Genomic DNA, 27,648 nt, shown 5'->3' with positions numbered 1-27,648 from the left:
TCCACTTTCTAGTGACATCTCAGGAAATGGTTGGTGTATCACTAGCAATGAGCGAGTCCATGTTTTTCACCATTTGAATACTGGTGGCAAAAGAAGTTGGATGCAGCCCTAGGGAGTCCTGTTGGATACAGCCATAGGTATCCATGTTTTCCTGGACCCCTTAGCGCTGTATCCAACTTCTTCAGCTACTGGTAATTAATTGCCAAACAATCGGACTCGAGCATGGTTGAGTTGAGTTCATCTCTTCTTATCACTCTCTACAGTGACCCAACCACCAAGGCCTGGAACTGGTTCCGCAGGCTTGTGTTGTTATTCATGGAGGGACCAGGAATGGAGATCAGTGGAAACCCTGTAAGCACCGGAATGGGTGATGTGTGTCTCATCTTTATAGTCAGCCCTCAGACAGACCCATTAATAGGGCCAATGGTGGATGAAGGGCTGATGACCCACCTCTCCGATCCAGAGAAGGGAACCACAAAGAAGTATGGCTTCTCCTCTACTGGACTCACAAACCATTTATAACAAGGTCGCTTATTCATCTTAATGGAGGACGTGCAATACCAAGAGTCTCTGTAGCAGCAAGTGTAGTTAGAGAAGCCGGGCCTGCTAAGCTCCATAACATGAAACCATATGGACCCGGTGTACTGCCAGGAGCCCTCGTGTACATACACAGATGTGTGAATGAGGCTTTAGACACAATATGTGAATTAGTCAACTAGTAAATGTTTCATGGGCTAAGAAGTTGTATGCACCATGTTCTTCCTTAGATGCTTTGTTTTCTGGATTGACCAATCTATTCTGAAGACTTCTTTTCTGGGTTAACCCCAAAATGAGCCAATAAGATCCTCACAATAGAGGAGTCCGTGCAGCTAAGGAGATGTTCAGGGGGCTCCGCAGGAGACTTTACCGCTCTAAAACCGATCCGGGAAGAAGTGAGACGTCTATGTGCAAGAGATCAGGTGATCCAAACTACATTAGATCAAATACAAGAGGCCTACAACTCCTGATGGGAAAGACAGAGAGTACATGGGATGGAGTTTTACCAGTTTTTCCCCTTGGTAAGAAGGGATCTTGCGGCCTCTCTACCTAGTAGTAATATATGATTTGGTTGAGGCAAATGGCTCTGTTAGTGGAGGAATCAATGAGGATTTGCTATTACTATAAACAGCCCTTTATAAGCTTTGCTTGAAGGGGTTGTTCCAGCAATACCTGTCACCTTTCCACAGATTGGAGATAATTGTGTCTATGGGGCTGCTGGAGATGATCGGGCACAGGACTTGGCTATCTCCTGCAGGCCCATAGACTGTAAATAGAGCAGTAGTATGAACACATGGCCAACAACTAGGGTCTCCTCTTCTCCAGATCACTGGGAGTCCTAGTAGTTGGGCCCCATCAGACACACATTATCCACCATCCTGTGCACTGGGGATTAGAGCTGTTGGTGGTACAAACCCTTTATATTCACTGGATATGCTATAAATGACATATAGGTGGAGTACCAAGCTAAGGAAGGATGGGGTTTCCATAACGCCTACCCAGCAATCTGAGAAGATTGGTTGTTGGGAATAGAGTTATAGAATGGAAAAGCTCACTTGGTTCCTTCCACAACTCCCAAAGACTTCAAGGACGACAACCATCGACATGATGAGCATCTCACCATTCTGTGTCTGCAGGCTAGGTGCTGATGGAGCTTAGTAAGCATGTGCCCTATTATTTGCCGTAGGTGGGCCTTCACCGTGAGGTATTTATGGCGTATACTGTGGACCTGACATATACATGTGGACCTGACATATACATCGAAAGTGGAAAAACTACTTTACTAACCCACTGTACGAAGAATTACAAGCTTGGAAATAAATCCTTGGAAATAGGATAAATGGTTTTGGTAAATTGGTAATATTTCTACACTCTGCTCTAGAGACCTGTCAAAATGGGTTGTTAAGAGAAAAACTTTCTACGAAACTTGGGGTGATTTTAAAATATCAAGCTATACTCACCTACCCGATCCCCCACAGCTCCCACCCTCCTCATTGCCACTGCCTGACTTCTGATGTCCCCACTGGAACTGCCCCACTCAGCCAATCAGAGGCCTTGGCGCCATCTCAGATCAGCATAGGTGGGGCACTTTCTGAAGGGTCAGGACATCACAGCTATGAGGAAGAAGCAGTGGAGGTCTCAGCAGCGGCAGGGGATCAAGGTAGGTAAGTAAAGCACCACCTCAGGTTTGGAGAATATGCCCCCGCCCCTGGCAACCTGAACGCCTAGGTAAAATTTCTGAATTGTCATAGCACATAGAAACAAAATTATAATCGATCAATTGACGTCTTATTGAGTGAATTCCCAATATATAGAAAAAGCTGATAAGACTCTGAAGGGTCAATTATAAAGATTCTCTGTTTGTCATCTCGGACGTCACACACATTGGACAGTGTTCACACTCCAGCGGTTCATCATATATCACTCTCATAGTTAGCAAGGAAACATTCAGAACATGTATTCTAAAAAATAGAATGAATTTCATGAAATCAGAGCATTGAGGCCACGTTCACACAATGTCTACATAAAGGTTGTTATTTGGCACTCAAAACAACGGCCATTGTTTTAAATGAAAATTGCATTGAAGTCTATAGACAACGGCCATAAATAGTTGATGTGATCATTATTTCGACGGTCGTAGCAAACAGCGGACGTCGTTCAGTACATTGTGTAAAACAATGCAAATCATTGCATTAGGAAAAGAACGACCGCTCTTTTTCTAAAAAGTACGTTGTGTAAACATAGCCTTATTCTGGATCAATAATCCAGACTTCCTGCTGGTCGATATCCACAATTCTATGTGATATTATAAGGTTGATAAATTTGCTCAATGTTTTTTGAATGTGCAACAGACACAACTCTGGAATCAGATAATAAAATCTACTTGGCTATTATAAAAATTAGTAAGAGGGGCAGAGCGTATCATGAAGGGAAGTGGCCACCGGGGCGCGCAAAATTTACCAGAGAACTGGTGCAAATGGTGGCTGGGGGTAAAGTCTCTGAGCCACCCCAATGTCTTTCAATAGCCATTCACTGCCCCATATGAGGTCATAGAGTTTCTCCATAGAGATCATGGACGTAGCAATGGTGATGGACCTCGGATACCTACTTCTCATGGATCTGGGTTACAAACTTAGGAAAAAGTTTCCCAAAAAAATTGACCAATACACATTACACCCAACTTGTCCGCTAAACTTGTGACCAGAAACACAATAGATAGAAGAACCACCGTAATGTAACCCGACAAGCTAATGTTTACTATTAGGACATCTAGAAGGTTCCTTAAGGGACAGTTAGTGGGAGCTTCTAGACCCCCTAAATAGAGTCGATGCTGAAGGAGTAGTGGGTGGAGTTGTATCTGTTCCAAGTGATGGCGCTCTCATTCTCTCATTACAAGAAGGGCCATCAGCCTTAAGATACCTTTAAGTCTTCACTTATGCGGCCTGCCTGGAACGTTTTGCTCCGTCAACCTTTTTCCCTGTGATCCAATCACGTTACAGCTCACCATAAACAAGAAAAAACTCCATTCAATAAAATAAAGTTGAGTATCGCTATTAGTAACAATAAACCGGAACACAAGCCGCTCCGCTGACTCTCACTGCTCTTATACATTTTCCGTTGAATAGATACAATAGTTTAAAAATTAAATTAGAAACTTTACTGTAGGTTAATTTTTTTTTAAATTTTTTATGCAAGAATGTAAAACCAACCAAACCCTTCAGAAGGCGGCCCTTATATTCTGTGGGCGGAGGCGGCCCTTATATTCTGTGGGCGGAGGCGGCCCTTATATTCTGTGGGCGGAGGCGGCCCTTATATTCTGTGGGCGAAGGCGGCCCTTATATTCTGTGGGCGTTCAGCCTAAACCCAGATCTTCAGAGAGAAAAAGTGAACACTGGTTGCAATGAGCAGTTTTAAAACTATTTTGTTTTTAAGGGGCTCGGAGAGTCGGAAAATAAAAAACTAAAAAGAAATAACGTTTTTTCTTGATCAACAAATGTCAATGAATGTTGCATTAATGTTATATGTATGGAAACAAATTGTCTCAGAAGATGAAACATGCGTCACGTGAGATCAGAGTAATGTACGCAGGGTGCTTTGTGCTCTGTGTGGCTTAGATCGTTTTTCTTAACAGCAACACCATAAGGTTGGGAGTGGTACTGCGCTTCCATAAGGTTAGGAGTGGTACTGCAGTCTTAAATCTTAACAGAACACCATAAGGCTAGGAGTGGTACTACGCTCTAAATTCCATAAGGTTAGGAGTGGAACTGCAGTCCTAATTCCTAACAGCACACCAGATAGTGAGGAGTGGTACTGCGGTCCTAATTCCTAACAGCACACCAGATAGTGAGGAGTGGTACTGCGGTCCTAATTCCTAACAGCACACCAGATGGTGAGAAGTGGTACTGCGGTCCTAATTCCTAACAGCACACCAGATGGTGAGGAGTGGTACTGCGGTCCTAATTCCTAACAGCACACCAGATGGTGAGGAGTGGTACTGCGGTCCTAATTCCTAACAGCACACCAGATGGTGAGGAGTGGTACTGCGGTCCTAATTCCTAACAGCACACCAGATGGTGAGAAGTGGTACTGCGGTCCTAATTCCTAACAGCACACCAGATGGTGAGGAGTGGTACTGCGGTCCTAATTCCTAACAGCACACCAGATGGTGAGGAGTGGTACTGCGGTCCTAATTCCTAACAGCACACCAGATGGTGAGGAGTGGTACTGCGGTCCTAATTCCTAACAGCACACCAGATGGTGAGGAGTGGTACTGCGGTTTTAATTCCTAACAGCACACCATAAGGCTAGGAGTGGTACTGTGGTCCTAATTCCTAACAGCACACCAGATGGTGAGGAGTGGTACTGTGGTCCTAATTCCTAACAGCACACCATAAGGCTAGGAGTGGTACTGCGGTCCTAATTCCTAACAGCACACCATAAGGCTAGGAGTGGTACTGTGGTTCTAATTCCTAACAGCACACCATAAGGCTAGGAGTGGTACTGTGGTCCTAATTCCTAACAGCACACCATAAGGCTTGGAGTGGTACTGTGTGGTACTGTGGTTTAAATTCCATAAAATAAGGATTGGTACTGTGGTCTAAATTCCATAAAATTAGGATTGGTACTGTGGTCTTAATTCCTAACAGCACACCAGATGGTGAAGAGTGGTACTGCGGTCTTAAAGGAGAAGTCCAGCAAATTTTTTTATTAAGGTATAGTATTGCCCCCCAAAAATTATATCACCCAAATCACCAATATACACTTATTAAGGGAAATGCTTATAAAGTGCTTTTTTCCATGGTGATGTCACTTCCTGGATGTCACTTCCTGGATAACATGGTGATGTCACGACCCGACTCCCAGAGTTGTGCGGGCTGTGGATGCTGGAGAGGAAGATGGCAGGAGGACACTGAGGGAAACAGGGCACTGGAGGGACACTGCGAATCCCTCTGCCATCATCCATTCTCTAGCAGCCACAGCCCGCACAGCTCTGAGAGTCAGGTTGTGACATCACCGTGTTGTCCAGGAAGTGACATCACCATTTTATCCAGGAAGTGACATTACCATTTTAACCTGGAAGTGACATCACTATGTTATCCAGGAAGTGACATTACCATTTTATCCTGGAAGTGACATCACCATGTTAACCAGGAAGTGACATCACCATGTTATCTAGGAAGTGACATCCCCATGTTATCCTGGAAGTGACATCACCATGTTTTCCAGGAAGTGACATCACCAGGTTATCCAGGAAGTGACATCACCAGGTTATCCGAGAAGTGACATCACCCTGTTATCCAGGAAGTGACATCACCCTGTTATTCAGGAAGTGACATCACCATTTTATCCAGGAAGTGACATCACCATGTTTTCCAGGAAGTGACATCACCAGGTTATCCAGGAAGTGACATCACCAGGTTATCAAGTAAGTGACATCTCCATGTTATCCAGGAAGTGACATCACCATGTTATCCAGGAAGTGAAGCCTTGATGCAGCAGTAAGTGCAGGGAGAAAAGCTCTTTATAAGCATTTCCTGTAATAAGTGTATACTGGGGATTTGTATAACTTTTTTCCGGACTTCTCCTTTAATTCCTAACAGCACACCATAAGGCTAGGAGTGGCACTGCGGTCATAATTCCTAACAGCACACTATAAGGCTAGGAGTGGCGCTGCGGTCATAATTCCTAACAGCACACCATAAGGCTAGGAGTGGCACTGCGGTCATAATTCCTAACAGCACACCATAAGGCTAGGAGTGGCACTGCGGTCATAATTCCTAACAGCACACCATAAGGCTAGGAGTGGCACTGCGGTCATAATTCCTAACAGCACACCATAAGGCTAGGAGTGGCACTGCGGTCTAAATTCTTTGTACAAAATATATCTTGAGTTTGTTGAAGAAATTTACTGTTTAAACTATATAAAAAAACTGAATCTCACCTGGTTAAATCATCAACTCAGATGACAGGTTTTCAACAAAAATGATGGGTTTAAAAAGTATTTAAAGATTGTAAAAATATTCTCAGTTCTGAAAAGCTGTCTGGGCCGCAAAATTATTGTCATGAGCTTTTCAAAAAGGAAAAAACAAGTAATTTTCTGCTGAGAAAAGTGGCGGGCCTGCACCCAATCTATGGGGAAGAAGCTTCCAAGGACATTTCTATTTCTCAGACTTTTTTCATCCGCCTTCTACTAGACAGTTGTGAGGGAGCTCATCTCCAGCGGCTGCGGCTGTCAGGACGGAACGTTCTCTCGATGGCTCCTTTGTCAAAAGTTACTGTTTGAGTTATAGTTGGGTGGATTTGTCTTCAATTATAGAAAGTGTGTGGAGGATTACTGTAGGTCAGGATTCTAAGTGGAGATCAGCACTGATAGCTTATATAGGAGACCATGGTGGGAGCCGACACCATCTTAATCTGGTAATGAATGGGCTGTTATTAGTAGTTTTATTTGGAGTATTGAGCAGACTTCTCCCAACCTGACCGCTTTACTGGAAACAGATCATTGATCTCAGGGAGACCAGCCAAAGATAACACTGCCGGCTGCTGGTTAAAGCACTCAATGCAGTGACATCCTAGGTGCATTGCCCCCTGGGAAACATGAATATGCAAAAAAGAGCCTGTGTGGCCTCATCTAAGAGTCTCAAAACACAGGAGTAGCCAGATATCCCTCCGGGAAGACCCAGCCAAGTAGGGAAACCACCAAAACCACCATATTAAGTGGCCCTGACCGCTTGTCACTCCCAGTGTCTGGAGAAGTTAGATGCTGTCCTAGGGTTTCCGGGAACACAGCCTACGGCTTTATCCATGCTTTCTAGGACCCTCTAGGTTGGCATCCAATGTCTCTATCCACCGGGAGTCAAAAGTCGAGTGTTCATGTACAGAGGACGTTGATGAACCCAAACGACAAGTCTGTTCTACAAATCTGCAGTAGTTAGGAGTCCTTCACTGGTAAGTATTTCCTGATGGGCGGCCTCTAGTAGGACCCCTAGTGGTGAGCTGTAATATGGAGGGGCACCCGCCTCGAAGTGTTTGCTTTCCTTGCAGCACCACCACAGGAGACATTACTACCCTGTCACTATTGAAGGCAATGAGATGATGACACTCTTTTCTATAGTATAGGTGCCAAGTTTTTGAGTGTTGGGACTCCTACCGATCACAAGAATGGGGGTCTCCAGTCAGCTATGTATGCTGCCACTCCTTTCAACTCTATGGGACTGATGGTCTGATGATTGGACTATGGACTGATGATTAGTAGGGATTGCAATATTTACACGCCGTCAGACATATCACCTTTCCTATGTAAAGGAGTTATCTCAGATTAGGAGAATATTCCAGAAATAGCGCCACTCTTCACCTCAGTCTGTGTCTGGTATTGCAGCTCAGCTCTATTAAAGTGAATGAGGATGAGTTGTAATACCAAACACAGACTGAGGACAGGGGTGGCGCTGTTTGTGGAAGAAGGAAGCTATGTTGTTCTAATCCTGGATCACTCCATAATACACTGCTCCTTCACAATGGAAACCACTGGAATATAAATAAAGGAATTTATTATTATTATTATTGATATAAATATTATTCTTATTGTTATTAGTTGTCATTGTCACTGTTATTATTATGATTGTTGTTATTACTATTAATTTACACGGCTGGTGGAGAAAACATCATATAACTTCTTTACACAGTTACTTTGATGGTCGGTGAAAAGTATTTGTTGATCAAGAAGAAACAATGGTAAAAATATGTAAAAGTAGAAGCTGTAGAATATTCCGGAGAGGAGGGAGCGGGGAGCGGATAGGATTATTGGGTTTCTGAGCGTCACTGCTTTATAAGGTCCAATTGTTATTTACAACAGAAGGAAATGTTCCCGACCTGAGATACCGATGAACGATTATTATTGTATCATTAGGGAATATTGTGTCCGATGGTAAAGAGATTTTATACCCCCCCCCCTTTATTGTCCGCCATTAATAACCAAGCTTCTATAGTATAATAAAGGAATCACTGGACCTGGGCTCAGCTTTATTTCTGTATACCTGAGGAGCGTGAGATAGATAGATAGGTAGATAGATAGATAGATAGATAGGAGATAGATAGATAGATAGATAGATAGGAGATAGATAGATAGATAGATAGATAGATAGATAGGAGATAGATAGATAGATAGATAGATAGATAGATAGATAGATAGATAGATAGATAGATAGGAGATAGATAGATAGGAGATAGATAGGAGATAGATAGATAGATAGATAGATAGGAGATAGATAGATAGATAGATAGATAGATAGGAGATAGATAGGAGATATATAGGAGATAGATGGATAGATAGATAGATAGATAGATAGATAGATAGATAGATAGATAGATAGATAGATAGATAGATAGATAGATAGGAGATAGATAGGAGATAGATAGATAGATAGATAGATAGATAGATAGATAGGAGATAGATAGATAGATAGATAGATAGATAGATAGATAGATAGATAGGAGATAGATAGATAGATAGATAGATAGGAGATAGATAGATAGATAGGAGATAGATAGATAGATAGATAGATAGATAGATAGATAGGAGATAGATAGATAGATAGATAGATAGATAGATAGATAGGATAGATAGATAGATAGATAAATAGGAGATAGATAGATAGGAGATAGATAGATAGGAGATAGATAGATAGATAGGAGATAGATAGATAGGAGATAGATAGATAGATAGATAGATAGATAGATAGATAGATAGGAGATAGATAGGAGATAGATAGATAGGAGATAGATAGATAGATAGATAGATAGATAGATAGATAGATAGATAGGAGATAGATAGATAGATAGATAGATAGATAGATAGATAGATAAATAGGAGATAGATAGATAGATAGATAGATAGATAGATAGAATATAGATAGGAGATAGATAGGAGATAGATAGATAGATAGATAGATAGATAGATAGATAGATAGATAGATAGATAGATAGGAGATAGATAGATAGATAGATAGATAGGAGATAGATAGATAGATAGATAGATAGGAGATATATAGATAGATAGATAGATAGATAGATAGATAGATAGATAGATAGATAGGAGATAGATAGATAGATAGATAGATAGGAGATAGATAGGAGATAGATAGATAGATAGAATATAGATAGGAGATAGATAGATAGATAGATAGATAGGAGATAGATAGATAGGAGATAGATAGATAGATAGATAGATAGATAGATAGATAGGAGATAGATAGATAGATAGATAGATAGATAGATAGATAGGAGATAGATAGATAGATAGATAGGAGATAGATAGATAGATAGATAGATAGATAGATAGATAGATAGAAGTGGAGGAGAACAATCTGTTTTAGGGCCGACCACTCTCGGCAGATTTTTTATATTTTTCAAATTACTTTGTCGCTCTCCAATTTTGCTGAATATTAACTTACAACATTTAATTGTTAAACGTTAAAAAACGTGTCCCCTTAAAGTGAATGTTATTTTTATGTCCCACCTTGTGTCCTCACTCATTCCCTAATACATCCCTATAATGCTGTGAATGGGCAAAGCTGAATGATAATATTCTGGCTTCCTGGAGCCGCCACTAGGGGGAGCTAATGTCAGTGCTGGAGCCTTGACCACTATAAACCTACATTAAGAAATAATATTTATATGAAAAAAATAGAAAATAGTGTCTGAGCCTGGATCTTATCAGAACAATAGGAAAAGGTTCAACTTCCTCTAAACAAGTAAATATTGTAACGTCTCAGAGGGTGCAGTGATTGTCACCGATACCCACAACATCCCTACATGATAAAACAACACAAAACACAAATAATAACACACATACAATAAGATACAAGGTGATACCACATCTCCCAACTGATTCAAAATGAGCAGAACACAGAACTTCATAAAGCCATGGGCTCGCTCACCTATTGCCATTGAAGGTGGTCTTGTAGGCTCCGGTCTGGTGTAACGCCTCGTCCGTGTAGACAGGTACCGGGGTCCTTACACACTCATGGGAACACTGCAGGGTTTCGTTGTATGCGGTGAATATGTCCATGTTGCTGGGCACACGGGCCGGGGTGAAGTCGGTCAGGTTTTGGCAGCTCTCTTCTTGTTGAGTGATCTTTCGTTGGTGACTGTTCCTCCTGGCATTTCCGCTTTGTGCGCAGCTATAGGGAAAATAAGACGGTGATTATGGCGGCTGGAGTCTCAGGAGGCAAAGATCTGGGTTATCACCACATCAGACCATAAGATGCCGGAGGGGGAAAGGTTTTAGGAATCAGGAAAGAGTTAAAGGGGTTGTCCAGGCTTAGAACAACATGGCTGCTTTCTCTCAGACACAGCACCTCTCTAGTTCTCTGGTTGAGTGCGGGGGTTTGGGGGCTCATTTCCATTAAAATGATTGGAGATGAATTGTAATACTCCATACAACCTGAGGACAAGGGAGGAGCTGTTTTTGCAAGAAAGTAGCTGTGCTTTTCTAATCCTGTATAACCCCTTTAAAGTGACTCTGTGTCCACCCCCCCTACACTCACACGCACACAAACCGGCAGGACCGTCTGTTTGATGAGGGTAAATGTGACTCTGCTGCCACCTCTGTCCATGTCAGGAACTGTCCAGAGCAGCAGAAAATCCCCATAGAAAACCTCTCCTGCTCTGCACAGTTCCTGACATGGACAGAGGTGGCAGCAGAGAGCACTGTGTCAGACTGGAGAGAATATACCCCTTCCTGCAGGACATACAGCAGCTGATAAGTACTGGAAGATGGGAGATTTTTATATAGAAGTAAGCTACAAATCTATATAACTTTCTGACATCAGTTGATTTGAAAGTATTTTTTTTTACCGGAGTTTTCCTTTAAAAGACCAGAAACGCCATTTTATAACAATTCAGTATCTGTAAATAATTCCGGATTTAATCTCTTCCTGCCAGTTCTGTCTCCTTCCTCTGCGCTCGGTTTCTCTGGAAGCTTTGGCAGTCGGTGTTAGCAAGCATTTCCATGGAGCTGTGTGACTGGCTGTACAGTATGGAGGAGGAGGAGGATGATTACTGTTATTATTAGTGCTGGAGCTGATATACAGCAGGGAGCGACCACAGGAAGATTCTCTGCTATTAGGTTGTCACAATCTCTTACAATCCTGTAAATTACAAATCTATAGAACTGTCTGACACCAGCTGATTTGAAAGGAAAAGATATGTGCCGGAGTGCCCCTTTAAATAAGGTTCTTAGGGGAATCATTTTTAATATATAAAAACAAGACCAAGAGGACACAGTGTGAGGTCAGATGCTGGAGAGATCAGAAACAACAGATGAGGAAAAAGCTGAGGGCACTCACCGTTTACGTGCAAATCCTTAAATCCTGATGATACTTTAAAAACCATCAGGACATATCATCGCAGGCGGGGATGCCAAGCACTCACCAGCACAGAACGTAGCAGCTGTTTCATGCTCATGTGCGCTTCTTGTGTCTGATGAAGCGCGCATGCACACAAAACAGCTGCTATAAGAACTTGGCGTTCCTGCCTGTCCGGTTTTTAAAGTATCATCAGGATTTGAACATAACCGGTGAGTGCCCTCAGCTTTTTCCTCATTGAATTGTTGTGTGTTCAAGACTTTTATGTATGAGGTGCCCCTCCGAGGCAACCACCGTCAGTCCAATTCACACTTAGTTCCTGCCATTTACTTGCAGCCATGCATAGAAGTAGTGCCGTGTTCTTCCTAAATAGACTGAACACAAGAGTAGTAGATGCTTGGAACAAACTTCCAGCAGATGTGGTAGGTAAATCTACAATATCTACAATAACGTAAACCTGCAGGGTATATACATATATCTTAGATAATAAGAAAGGAAATAATATAAGGGCGGACTAGATGGACCAGGAGGCCTTTTCTTCCGACAATCTTCTATGTTTCTATGTATCAACAATGGGGTAACCGGTTCCTGCATCAAAGAAGCCAAAGCTGGAGAGATACCAAGGCACTCCAGGTGTGGGCGCTCTTTGCAGATCCAGGGAAACACTCTCTATAATGGACAGCCTAATGTTAGGAACATCGGGAGCCCAATGTTACTCTTTTAGCAAGGGCCCTAACCAATGAAAGGACTCAAGCGACCAACGAGAAATTGTTCATCGTTCGCTCATGGCTCATCCTTTCCTGTAATTTCACACTCGTTCAGTATAATTCCGCATTCTTTCACTGTAATTCCACATTCGTTCGCTACAATTTCGCATTCGTTCACTGTAATTCCGCATTCGTTCGCTATAATTTCGCATTCATTCGCTGTAATTCCGCATTCGTTCCCTGTAATTCCACATTCGTTCCCTATAATTTCGCATTCGTTCACTGTAATTCCGCATTCGTTCCCTCTAATTTCGCATTCGTTCACTGTAATTCTGCATTCGTTCGCTATAGTTTCGCATTTGTTCGCTATAATTTTGCATTCGTTCCCTGTAATTCCGCATTCGTTCGCTATAATTTTGCATTCGTTAACTGTAATTCCGCATTCGTTCGCTATAGTTTCGCATTCATTCGCTATAATTTCGCAATCATTCGCTGTAATTCCGTATTCGTTAGCTATAATTTTGCATTTGTCGCTGTAATTCCGTATTCGTTCGCTATAGTTTCGCATTCGTTCGCTATAATTTCGCATTCGTTCGCTGTAATTCCGCATTCTTTCGCTGTAATTCCGCATTCGTTCGCTATAATTTCGCATTCGTTCACTGTAATTCCGCATTCGTTCGCTATAGTTTCGCATTCGTTCGCTAGAGCTTCGCATTCATTTGCTGTAATTCTGTATTCGATAATTTCGCATTCGTTCGCTGTAATTCCGCATTCGTTTGTTATAATTTCACATTCGTTCGCTATAAGTCCGCATTCGTTCGCTATAATTTCGCATTCATTCGCTGTAATTCTGCATTCGTTCGCTGTAATTCCGCATTTGATTGCTATAATTTCGCATTCGTTCGCTATAATTCCGAATTCGTTCGCTATTATTTCGCATTTGTTCGCTATAATTTCGCATTCGTTCGCTGTAATTCCGCATTCGTTCGCTATAGTTTCGCATTTGATCGCTATAATTTCGCATTAATTCGCTGTAATTCCGCATTCGTTCGCTATTATTTTGCATTCGTTCCCTGTAATTCCGCATTCGTTCGCTATAGTTTCGCATTCGTTCGCTATAATTTCGCATTCATTCGCTGTAATTCTGCATTCGTTCGCTGTAATTCCGCATTCGTTCGCTATAATTTCGCATTCATTCCCAGTAATTCCACATTCGTTCGCTATAGTTTCGCATTCGTTCGCTATAATTTCGCATTCATTCGCTGTAATTCTGCATTCGTTCGCTGTAATTCTGCATTCGTTCGCTATAATTTCGCATTCGTTCGCTATAATTTCGCATTCGGTCGCTGTAATTCCGCATTCGTTCGCTATAGTTTCGCATTTGTTCGCTATAATTTCGCATTAATTCGCTGTAATGCCGAAATTCGTTCCCTATAATTTCGCATTCGTTCGCTGTAATTCCGCATTTGTTCGCTGTAATTCCGCATTTGTTCGCTGTAATTCCGCATTCAATCGCTATAATTTCGCATTCATTCGCTGTAATTCCGCATTGGTTCCTTCACCAGATGGAGTAAACCATCGTAGTTCCAATCCTAGTAACTATCCTAACGAATATCGTGCTGTGTAATGTGGGGAACGATTTCAGGTTAACGATAAACAAGCTAGTTTGTGATTGTTTATCGTTAAAAATCTCTTAGTCTAATAGGACCCTAAGACTATTAGTGGGATAAAGTCTCCCTTACCAGTACACGGTCAGGGCTGCCCCCAGGTATGGTATCTGTGGACCCCTGGAGTCTGGGACCATGGTTGGGCAGGTCTTCAGAATGCTTAGTTACCTTGCTATGGACCCTTTGATGTCACCACCATGGATACACCAAGGCCAGTATACCCTTGTATCTCAACACAATGAGCCTTCGAAGACCAATAGACCACCATGGGCCTTCTGAGGCCAATAGACCCTTGTATGTGAACACAATTAGCTCTTCGAGCCATTGGACCCTTTTATATCAACACAACGTTCCTTCCAAGACCAATAAACTCCTGCATCTAAAGTCATTGAGCCCTCCAAGGCCATTAGATCATTTTGCATTAGCACAATGTTCCCTGGAGGACCAATAAACCCTTGCATGTCACCCCATCATCCCTCCAAGCCTAATACTCTCTCTGTGTGAGGAAGGAACATAGATAGGGCGGTCATATCCAGTAGAAAACATCTAATATTAGAATCCTAGGTTTTGGTAATTCTTAGTTTCCTAAGGCAATAAATGTGGACCTGGGCCTGGGGTGGATTTCACCACATGTCACCCCATTAGGGCGGCGGTGACCGATACGCGAAGTGTCCGACCTCTTCTTTGGCTCGGCACTCTGGAGTTGTCTGAATGCAGGTGGCCGTCTCCCGGGGGGGAGGTAACGTCCTCCATTCCATAGTGGTCCTCAGATGTTTTATAGCGTTCTGGGAAGGCTGCGCGTCCTGATACTTGTGGCAGCGGCTAGAAAAAATCTATTCACTTGATTTATTGAAAAGTAAAAGCAATTTTATTTCAGCTGTCTCCAATAAGTCAACTGCAACGAGTCGGAGTGAAATGATAGTGTTTTTCAGTAAGGTAAGATATAGATAAGGGCGGCAGGGTGCTAGCTAAAATAGCTCGGAGTATGACGTCTGTCTACAGGCAATGACTTTCTGTACAGATTACTAATAGACATGAGCGAATCTCCAGCACGATTGGTTTGTCCAATCCCGACCATGCGACATTTGGTTCCCGGAGACTAAAGGAGTTGTATGCCGCCCTAGGGAGTCCTGGTGTATTAATATCTTTAAAGGTAATCTGTCACTAGGTATATTCCACCTTAAATGAGGGCGGCATAAGCTAGTGACATAAAATTCTGAACAGATCCGTGTATTACTTACATCATTCTGTTCAGCCGTTCTCCTAATATGCAGGAGAATAGGATTGTTGACGCACCCCCATCCCGCCCCCCAGGTGCTGATTGACAGGTGACTGCCTATACACAGCATGGATAGATAACTGCCAGCTGGTGGGCGGAGTTTTCTGCTTCTCATGAATATCCAGGACTACTGGGCTCATGCACATAATGGAGAGGACTACCTATTGTCCATGTTATACAGGAGGAGATCTCTGGATCAGCTGCACAGAACAATGTAAGTGATACATCAGCCTGATCAGCTTCTCTGTCTCTAGTTTATGCCACCCAGAGATAGAACACCATAATCCTACTGACAGGGATCATATCTACCAACTTATCTATTGCTCTACAGTGGCGATAATCAGTATCTGACCCGCTGCCGACCACCTACACAGAATGGAGAGGGGGTAATATTTCTGGTCAGTAACTTCACCTGTGAGAGACAGAATCTGTAGAACATTCCAGATAATCACATTGTAGGATTTATAAATAATTATCCAACATCAATGACATCACTGACTGTATCAAAACCTGATCAATGACATCACTGACTGTATCCCACCCTGATCAATGACATCACTGACTGTATCACACCCTGATCAATGACATCACTGACTGTATCGCACCCTGATCAATGACATCACTGACTGTATCACACCCTGATCAATGACATCACTGACTGTATCCCACCCTGATCAATGACATCACTGACTGTATCACACCCTGATAAATGACATCACTGACTGTATCAAAACCTGATCAATGACATCACTGACTGTATCCCACCCTGATCAATGACATCACTGACTGTATCACACCCTGATAAATGACATCACTGACTGTATCAAAACCTGATCAATGACATCACTGACTGTATCCCACCCTGATCAATGACATCACTGACTGTATCCCACCCTGATCAATGACATCACTGACTGTATCACACCCTCATCAATGACATCACTGACTGTATCCCACCCTGATCAATGAAATCACTGACTGTATCCCACCCTGATCAATGACATCACTGACTGTATCCCACCCTGATCAATGAAATCACTGACTGTATCCCACCCTGATCAATGACATCACTGACTGTATCCCACCCTGATCAATGAAATCACTGACTGTATCCCACCCTGATCAATGACATCACTGACTGTATCCCACCCTTATAAATGACATCACTGACTGTATCCCACCCTCATCAATGACATCACTGACTGTGTCACACCCCCATCCATGACATCACTGACTGTATCCCACCAACGTCAATGACATCACTGACTAACCCATCCTGATAAATGACATCACTGACTGTATCCCACCCTGATAAATGACATCATTGACTAACCCATCCTGATAAATGACATCACTGACTGTATCCCACCCTGATAAATGACATCACTGACGGTATCCCACCCTGATCAATGACATCACTGACTGTATCCCACCCTCATCAATGACATCACTGACTGTGTCACACCCTGATAAATGACATCACTGACTGTATCCCACCCTGATAAATGACATCACTGACTGTATCCCACCCTGATAAATGACATCACTTACTGTATCCCACCCTGATACATGACATCACTGACTGTATCCCACCCTCATCAATGACATCACTGACTGTATCCCACCCTGATAAATGACATCACTGACTGTATCCCACCCTGATCAATGACATCACTGACTGTATCCCACCCTGATCAATGACATCACTGACTGTATCCCACCCTCATACATGACATCACTGACTGTCACACCCTCATACATGACATCACTGACTGTATCCCACTCTCATACATAACATCACTGACTGTATCCCACCAACATCAATGACATCACTGACTGTATCCCACCCTCATACATGACATCACTGACTGTATCCCACCAACATCAATGACATTACTGACTGTATCCCACCCTGATAAATGACATCACTGACTGTATCCTACCCTCATCAATGACATCACTGACTAACCCATCCTGATAAATGACATCACTGACTGTATCCCACCCTCATCAATGACATCACTGACTGCATCACACCCTGATAAATGACATCACTGACTGCATCACACCCTGAAAAATGACATCATTGACTGTAGCCCACCCTCATCAATGACATCACTGACTGCATCACACCCTGATAAATGACATCACTGACTGCATCACACCCTGATCAGTGACATATAGTAACAATCATGTATCTTTGTATAACAATTGATTCTGTGTCATTGTTCTTTATTCGTTGCGGCTCCCATGGATTCTGTCACAGAAAATTCTACAGAATGAAGGTCGTCCATTATTTTACACCAGCGACTTCTGTTTGTCGACCTGATTTCCTCCCAGAGCACAATACACATTGTTCTGTAATAAAGAACGGCCTTCTCTATCTGCCTGTATGTGCGGGAGGATCCATCACTACTGAATCACAGAACCCGAGAAGGATCAGACTGGGTCATCAATAACAGGTAGTGCTGTGCCGACACCCCGCACCCCCGCAGGTCATACACACCGAGGGGCGGAGGGCTCCCTTAGCTTACTGATTGTGCTGGGAAAGTGCGACTCACTGAAGTGAATGAGAGCTGAGCTGCAGTAACACAGTGCGGCCACTACACAATGATGGCGCTGTCTGCTTCCTGCTCTGTTTCACTGTGTATGACTCTGACAGACTGCTGACTGGTGGCAGTGCTGGGTGTGGGCGCCAACCTGATTCTCAGGATACATTCTAGATTAATTCTGCCCAGAAAACTCTTTGATTACAATGTTTTTTCATCTTACTTCTTTTATCAAAGATCAATGAAAGCTGTCGGCTACTAATAACAACAGTAATATAACACAATACTAATAATAATAGTACACTACCACACTACTACTACTAATAATAATAACAACAGTACACTACCACACTACCACACTACTACTAATAATAATAATAATAATAATAATAATAATAACAGTACACTACCACACTACTACTACTAATAATAATAATAACAGTACACTACCACACTACTAATACTAATAATAACAGTACACTACCACACTACTACTACTACTAATAATAATAATAACAGTACACTACCACACTACTACTACTACTAATAATAATAATAGTACACTACCACACTACTACTACTAATAATAATAATAACAGTACACTACCACACTACTACTACTACTAATAATAATAACAGTACACTACCACACTACTACTACTACTACTACTACTACTACTACTACTACTACTACTACTAATAATAATAATAACAGTACACTACCACACTACTACTACTACTACTAATAATAATAATAATAACAGTACACTACCACACTACTACTACTACTACTAATAATAATAATAATAATAATAACAGTACACTACCACACTACTACTACTACTAATAATAATAATAACAGTACACTACCACACTACTACCACACTACTACTAATAATAATAATAATAATAACAGTACACTACCACACTACTACTACTACTACTACTACTAATAATAATAATAACAGTACACTACCACACTACCACACTACTACTACTAATAATAATAACAGTACACTACCACACTACCACACTACTACTACTAATAATAATAACAACAGTACACTACCACACTACTACTACTACTACTAATAATAATAATAATAACAGTACACTACCACACTACTACTACTACTACTACTACTAATAATAATAATAACAGTACACTACCACACTACTACTACTACTACTAATAATAATAATAATAACAGTACACTACCACACTACTACTACTACTACTACTACTAATAATAATAATAACAGTACACTACCACACTACCACACTACTACTACTAATAATAATAACAGTACACTACCACACTACCACACTACTACTAATAATAATAATAACAACAGTACACTACCACACTACTACTACTACTAATAATAATAATAACAGTACACTACCACACTACTACTACTACTAATAATAATAACAGTACACTACCACACTACTACTACTAATAATAATAACAGTACACTACCACACTACTACTACTACTACTACTAATAATAATAACAGTACACTACCACACTACTACTACTAATAATAATAATAACAGTACACTACCACACTACTACTACTACTACTAATAATAATAATAACAGTACACTACCACACTACTACTACTACTAATAATAATAATAACAGTACACTACCACACTACTACTACTACTAATAATAATAACAGTACACTACCACACTACTACTACTACTAATAATAATAACAGTACACTACCACACTACTACTACTAATAATAATAACAGTACACTACCACACTACTACTACTACTACTACTAATAATAATAACAGTACACTACCACACTACTACTACTAATAATAATAATAACAGTACACTACCACACTACTACTACTACTACTACTAATAATAATAATAACAGTACACTACCACACTACTACTACTACTAATAATAATAATAACAGTACACTACCACACTACCACACTACTACTACTAATAATAATAATAACAGTACACTACCACACTACTACTACTAATAATAATAATAACAGTACACTACCACACTACTACTACTAATACTAATAATAATAATAATAACAGTACACTACCACACTACTACTACTACTAATAATAATAATAACAGTACACTACCACACTACTACTAATAATAATAATAACAGTACACTACCACACTACTACTACTACTAATAATAATAACAGTACACTACCACACTACTACTACTACTACTAATAATAATAACAGTACACTACCACACTACTACCACACTACTACTACTAATAATAATAATAACAGTACACTACCACACTACTACTACTACTACTAATAATAATAATAACAGTACACTACCACACTACCACACTACTACTAATAATAATAACAGTACACTACCACACTACTACTACTACTACTACTACTACTACTACTAATAATAATAACAGTACACTACCACACTACTACTACTACTAATAATAATAACAACAGTACACTACCACACTACTACTACTACTAATAATAATAATAATAACAGTACACTACCACACTACTACTACTAATAATAATAATAACAGTACACTACCACACTACTACTACTAATACTAATAATAATAATAATAATAGTACACTACCACACTACTACTACTACTAATAATAACAGTACACTACCACACTACTACTACTACTAATAATAATAATAACAGTACACTACCACACTACTACTACTACTAATAATAATAATAACAGTACACTACCACACTACTACTACTACTACTACTAATAATAGTACACTACCACACTACTACTACTAATAATAATAATAACAGTACACTACCACACTACTACTACTACTAATAATAACAGTACACTACCACACTACTACTAATAATAATAATAACAGTACACTACCACACTACTACTACTACTAATAATAACAGTACACTACCACACTACTACTACTACTAATAATAACAGTACACTACCACACTACTACTACTAATAATAATAATAACAGTACACTACCACACTACTACTAATAATAATAATAATAACAGTACACTACCACACTACTACTACTACTACTACTAATAATAATAACAGTACACTACTACCACACTACTACTAATAATAATAATAATAATAACAGTACACTACCACACTACTACTACTACTACTACTACTAATAATAATAATAACAGTACACTACCACACTACTACTACTACTACTACTAATAATAATAACAGTACACTACTACCACACTACTACTAATAATAATAACAGTACACTACCACACTACTACTACTACTACTAATAATAATAACAGTACACTACCACACTACTACTACTACTAATAATAATAATAATAATAACAGTACACTACCACACTACTACTACTAATAATAATAACAGTACACTACCACACTACTAATACTAATAATAATAATAATAGTACACTACCACACTACTACTAATAATAATAATAACAGTACACTACCACACTACTACTACTAATAATAATAATAATAACAGTACACTACCACACTACTACTACTACTACTAATAATAATAATAGTACACTACCACACTACTAATACTAATAATAATAATAACAGTACACTACACTACTACCACACTACTACTACTAATAATAATAACAGTACACTACCACACTACTACCACACTACTAATAATAATAACAGTACACTACCACACTACTAATACTAATAATAATAATAACAGTACACTACCACACTACTACTACTACTACTACTAATAATAACAGTACACTACCACACTACTACTACTACTAATAATAACAGTACACTACCACACTACTACTACTAATAATAATAATAACAGTACACTACTACCACACTACTACTAATAATAATAATAATAATAATAACAGTACACTACCACACTACTACTACTAATAATAATAATAATAGTACACTACCACACTACTACTACTACTACTACTACTAATAATAATAACAGTACACTACCACACTACTACTACTACTACTACTACTAATAATAATAACAGTACACTACCACACTACTACTACTACTAATAATAATAATAATAACAGTACACTACCACACTACTACTACTAATAATAATAATAATAGTACACTACCACACTACTACTAATAATAATAATAACAGTACACTACCACACTACTACTACTACTACTAATAATAATAATAACAGTACACTACTACCACACTACTACTAATAATAATAACAGTACACTACCACACTACTACTACTACTACTAATAATAATAATAATAACAGTACACTACCACACTACTACTACTACTAATAATAACAGTACACTACCACACTACTAATACTAATAATAATAATAATAGTACACTACCACACTACTACTAATAATAATAATAACAGTACACTACCACACTACTACTAATAATAATAATAACAGTACACTACCACACTACTACTAATAATAATAATAATAATAACAGTACACTACCACACTACTACTACTAATAATAATAATAATAGTACACTACCACACTACTACTACTACTACTACTACTAATAATAATAACAGTACACTACCACACTACTACTACTACTACTACTACTACTAATAATAATAACAGTACACTACCACACTACTACTACTACTAATAATAATAATAATAACAGTACACTACCACACTACTACTACTAATAATAATAATAATAGTACACTACCACACTACTAATAATAATAATAATAATAACAGTACACTACCACACTACTACTACTACTAATAATAACAGTACACTACCACACTACTAATACTAATAATAATAATAATAGTACACTACCACACTACTACTAATAATAATAATAACAGTACACTACCACACTACTACTAATAATAATAATAACAGTACACTACCACACTACTACTAATAATAATAATAATAATAACAGTACACTACCACACTACTACTACTAATAATAATAATAATAATAACAGTACACTACCACACTACTACTACTAATAATAATAACAACAGTACACTACCACACTACCACACTACTAATAATAATAATAATAATAATAATAATAATAACAGTACACTACCACACTACTACTACTAATAATAATAATAATAATAACAGTACACTACCACACTACTACTACTACTAATAATAATAATAATAATAATAATAATAACAGTACACTACCACACTACTACTACTACTAATAATAATAATAACAGTACACTACCACACTACTACTACTACTAATAATAATAATAACAGTACACTACCACACTACTACTACTACTAATAATAATAATAACAGTACACTACCACACTACCACACTACTACTACTACTAATAATAACAGTACACTACCACACTACTACTACTACTACTAATAATAATAACAGTACACTACCACACTACTACTACTACTAATAATAATAATAACAGTACACTACCACACTACTACTACTACTAATAATAATAACAGTACACTACCACACTACTACTACTACTACTAATAATAACAGTACACTACCACACTACTACTACTAATAATAATAACAGTACACTACCACACTACTACTACTACTACTACTAATAATAATAACAGTACACTACCACACTACTACTACTACTAATAATAATAACAGTACACTACCACACTACTACTACTACTACTACTAATAATAATAACAGTACACTACCACACTACTACTACTACTAATAATAATAATAACAGTACACTACCACACTACCACACTACTACTACTAATAATAATAATAACAGTACACTACCACACTACTACTACTAATAATAATAATAACAGTACACTACCACACTACTACTACTAATACTACTAATAATAATAACAGTACACTACCACACTACTACTACTACTACTACTACTACTACTAATAATAATAACAGTACACTACCACACTACTACTACTACTAATAATAATAACAACAGTACACTACCACACTACTACTACTACTACTACTACTACTAATAATAATAATAACAGTACACTACCACACTACTACTAATAATAATAATAATAATAACAGTACACTACCACACTACTACTAATAATAATAATAATAACAGTACACTACCACACTACTACTACTAATACTAATAATAATAATAATAATAGTACACTACCACACTACTACTACTACTAATAATAACAGTACACTACCACACTACTACTACTACTACTAATAATAATAGTACACTACCACACTACTACTACTAATAATAATAATAACAGTACACTACCACACTACTACTACTACTAATAATAACAGTACACTACCACACTACTACTAATAATAATAATAACAGTACACTACCACACTACTACTACTACTAATAATAACAGTACACTACCACACTACTACTACTACTAATAATAACAGTACACTACCACACTACTACTACTACTAATAATAATAACAGTACACTACCACACTACTACTACTAATAATAATAATAACAGTACACTACCACACTACTACTACTAATAATAATAATAACAGTACACTACCACACTACTACTACTACTAATAATAATAACAGTACACTACCACACTACTACTACTACTACTACTAATAATAATATCAGTACACTACTACCACACTACTACTAATAATAATAATAATAATAACAGTACACTACCACACTACTACTACTACTACTACTACTACTAATAATAATAACAGTACACTACCACACTACTACTACTACTACTACTAATAATAATAACAGTACACTACTACCACACTACTACTAATAATAATAACAGTACACTACCACACTACTACTACTACTAATAATAATAATAACAGTACACTACCACACTACTACTACTACTACTACTAATAATAATAATAACAGTACACTACCACACTACTACTACTACTACTAATAATAATAATAATAACAGTACACTACCACACTACTACTACTACTAATAATAATAACAGTACACTACCACACTACTAATACTAATAATAATAATAATAGTACACTACCACACTACTACTACTACTAATAATAACAGTACACTACCACACTACTACTAATAATAATAATAACAGTACACTACCACACTACTACTACTACTAATAATAACAGTACACTACCACACTACTACTACTACTAATAATAACAGTACACTACCACACTACTACTACTACTAATAATAATAACAGTACACTACCACACTACTACTACTAATAATAATAATAACAGTACACTACCACACTACTACTAATAATAATAATAATAACAGTACACTACCACACTACTACTACTACTAATAATAATAACAGTACACTACCACACTACTACTACTACTACTACTAATAATAATAACAGTACACTACTACCACACTACTACTAATAATAATAATAATAATAACAGTACACTACCACACTACTACTACTACTACTACTAATAATAATAATAACAGTACACTACCACACTACTACTACTACTACTACTAATAATAATAACAGTACACTACTACCACACTACTACTAATAATAATAACAGTACACTACCACACTACTACTACTACTACTAATAATAATAACAGTACACTACCACACTACTACTACTACTACTAATAATAATAATAATAACAGTACACTACCACACTACTACTACTACTACTAATAATAATAATAATAACAGTACACTACCACACTACTACTACTACTACTACTAATAATAATAACAGTACACTACCACACTACTAATACTAATAATAATAATAATAGTACACTACCACACTACTACTAATAATAATAATAACAGTACACTACCACACTACTACTAATAATAATAATAATAATAACAGTACACTACCACACTACTACTACTACTAATAATAATAATAGTACACTACCACACTACTAATACTAATAATAATAATAACAGTACACTACACTACTACCACACTACTACTACTAATAATAATAACAGTACACTACCACACTACTACCACACTACTAATAATAATAACAGTACACTACCACACTACTAATACTAATAATAATAATAACAGTACACTACCACACTACTACTAATAATAATAATAACAGTACACTACCACACTACTACTACTACTAATAATAACAGTACACTACCACACTACTACTACTAATAATAATAATAACAGTACACTACCACACTACTACTACGACTAATAATAATAACAGTACACTACCACACTACTACTACTACTAATAATAATAACAGTACACTACTACCACACTACTACTAATAATAATAATAATAATAATAACAGTACACTACCACACTACTACTACTACTACTACTACTAATAATAATAACAGTACACTACCACACTACTAATACTACTAATAATAATAATAATAATAACAGTACACTACCACACTACTACTACTAATAATAATAATAATAGTACACTACCACACTACTACTAATAATAATAATAACAGTACACTACCACACTACTACTACTAATAATAATAACAGTACACTACCACACTACTACTACTACTACTAATAATAATAACAGTACACTACTACCACACTACTACTAATAATAATAACAGTACACTACCACACTACTACTACTACTACTAATAATAATAACAGTACACTACCACACTACTACTACTACTACTAATAATAATAATAATAACAGTACACTACCACACTACTACTACTAATAATAATAACAGTACACTACCACACTACTAATACTAATAATAATAATAATAGTACACTACCACACTACTACTAATAATAATAATAACAGTACACTACCACACTACTACTACTACTAATAATAATAATAATAACAGTACACTACCACACTACTACTACTACTACTAATAATAATAATAGTACACTACCACACTACTAATACTAATAATAATAATAACAGTACACTACACTACTACCACACTACTACTACTAATAATAATAATAATAACAGTACACTACCACACTACTACTACTACTACTAATAATAATAATAGTACACTACCACACTACTAATACTAATAATAATAATAACAGTACACTACACTACTACCACACTACTACTACTAATAATAATAACAGTACACTACCACACTACTACCACACTACTAATAATAATAACAGTACACTACCACACTACTAATACTAATAATAATAATAACAGTACACTACCACACTACTACTACTAATACTAATAATAATAATAACAGTACACTACCACACTACTACTACTACTAATAATAACAGTACACTACCACACTACTACTACTAATAATAATAATAACAGTACACTACCACACTACTACTACTACTACTAATAATAATAATAATAATAACAACAGTACACTACCACACTACTACTACTACTAATAATAATAACAGTACACTACCACACTACTACTACTACTACTAATAATAATAACAGTACACTACCACACTACTACTAATAATAATAACAGTACACTACCACACTACTACTACTAA

The 27,648-nt window shown here is 37.8% G+C and overlaps 1 protein-coding gene across 1 annotated transcript in view; it reads right to left on the bottom strand.

Moving 5' to 3' along the window:
- Positions 1-27,648, bottom strand: part of AJAP1 (adherens junctions associated protein 1) — a 302,246-nt gene that overhangs the window by 36,948 nt on the left and 237,650 nt on the right. Inside the window, exon 4 of the mRNA XM_069947483.1 lies at positions 10,473-10,715. Within this exon, the coding sequence (XP_069803584.1) occupies positions 10,473-10,715 (243 nt within the window). The remainder of the gene's footprint in view (positions 1-10,472; positions 10,716-27,648) is intronic.

This window comes from Dendropsophus ebraccatus, chromosome 12 (assembly GCF_027789765.1).
Source record: "Dendropsophus ebraccatus isolate aDenEbr1 chromosome 12, aDenEbr1.pat, whole genome shotgun sequence".
NCBI lineage: Eukaryota > Metazoa > Chordata > Amphibia > Anura > Hylidae > Dendropsophus > Dendropsophus ebraccatus.
Note: the sequence above shows the minus strand (reverse complement) of the source record. Positions and strands in the feature narration are given on the sequence as shown.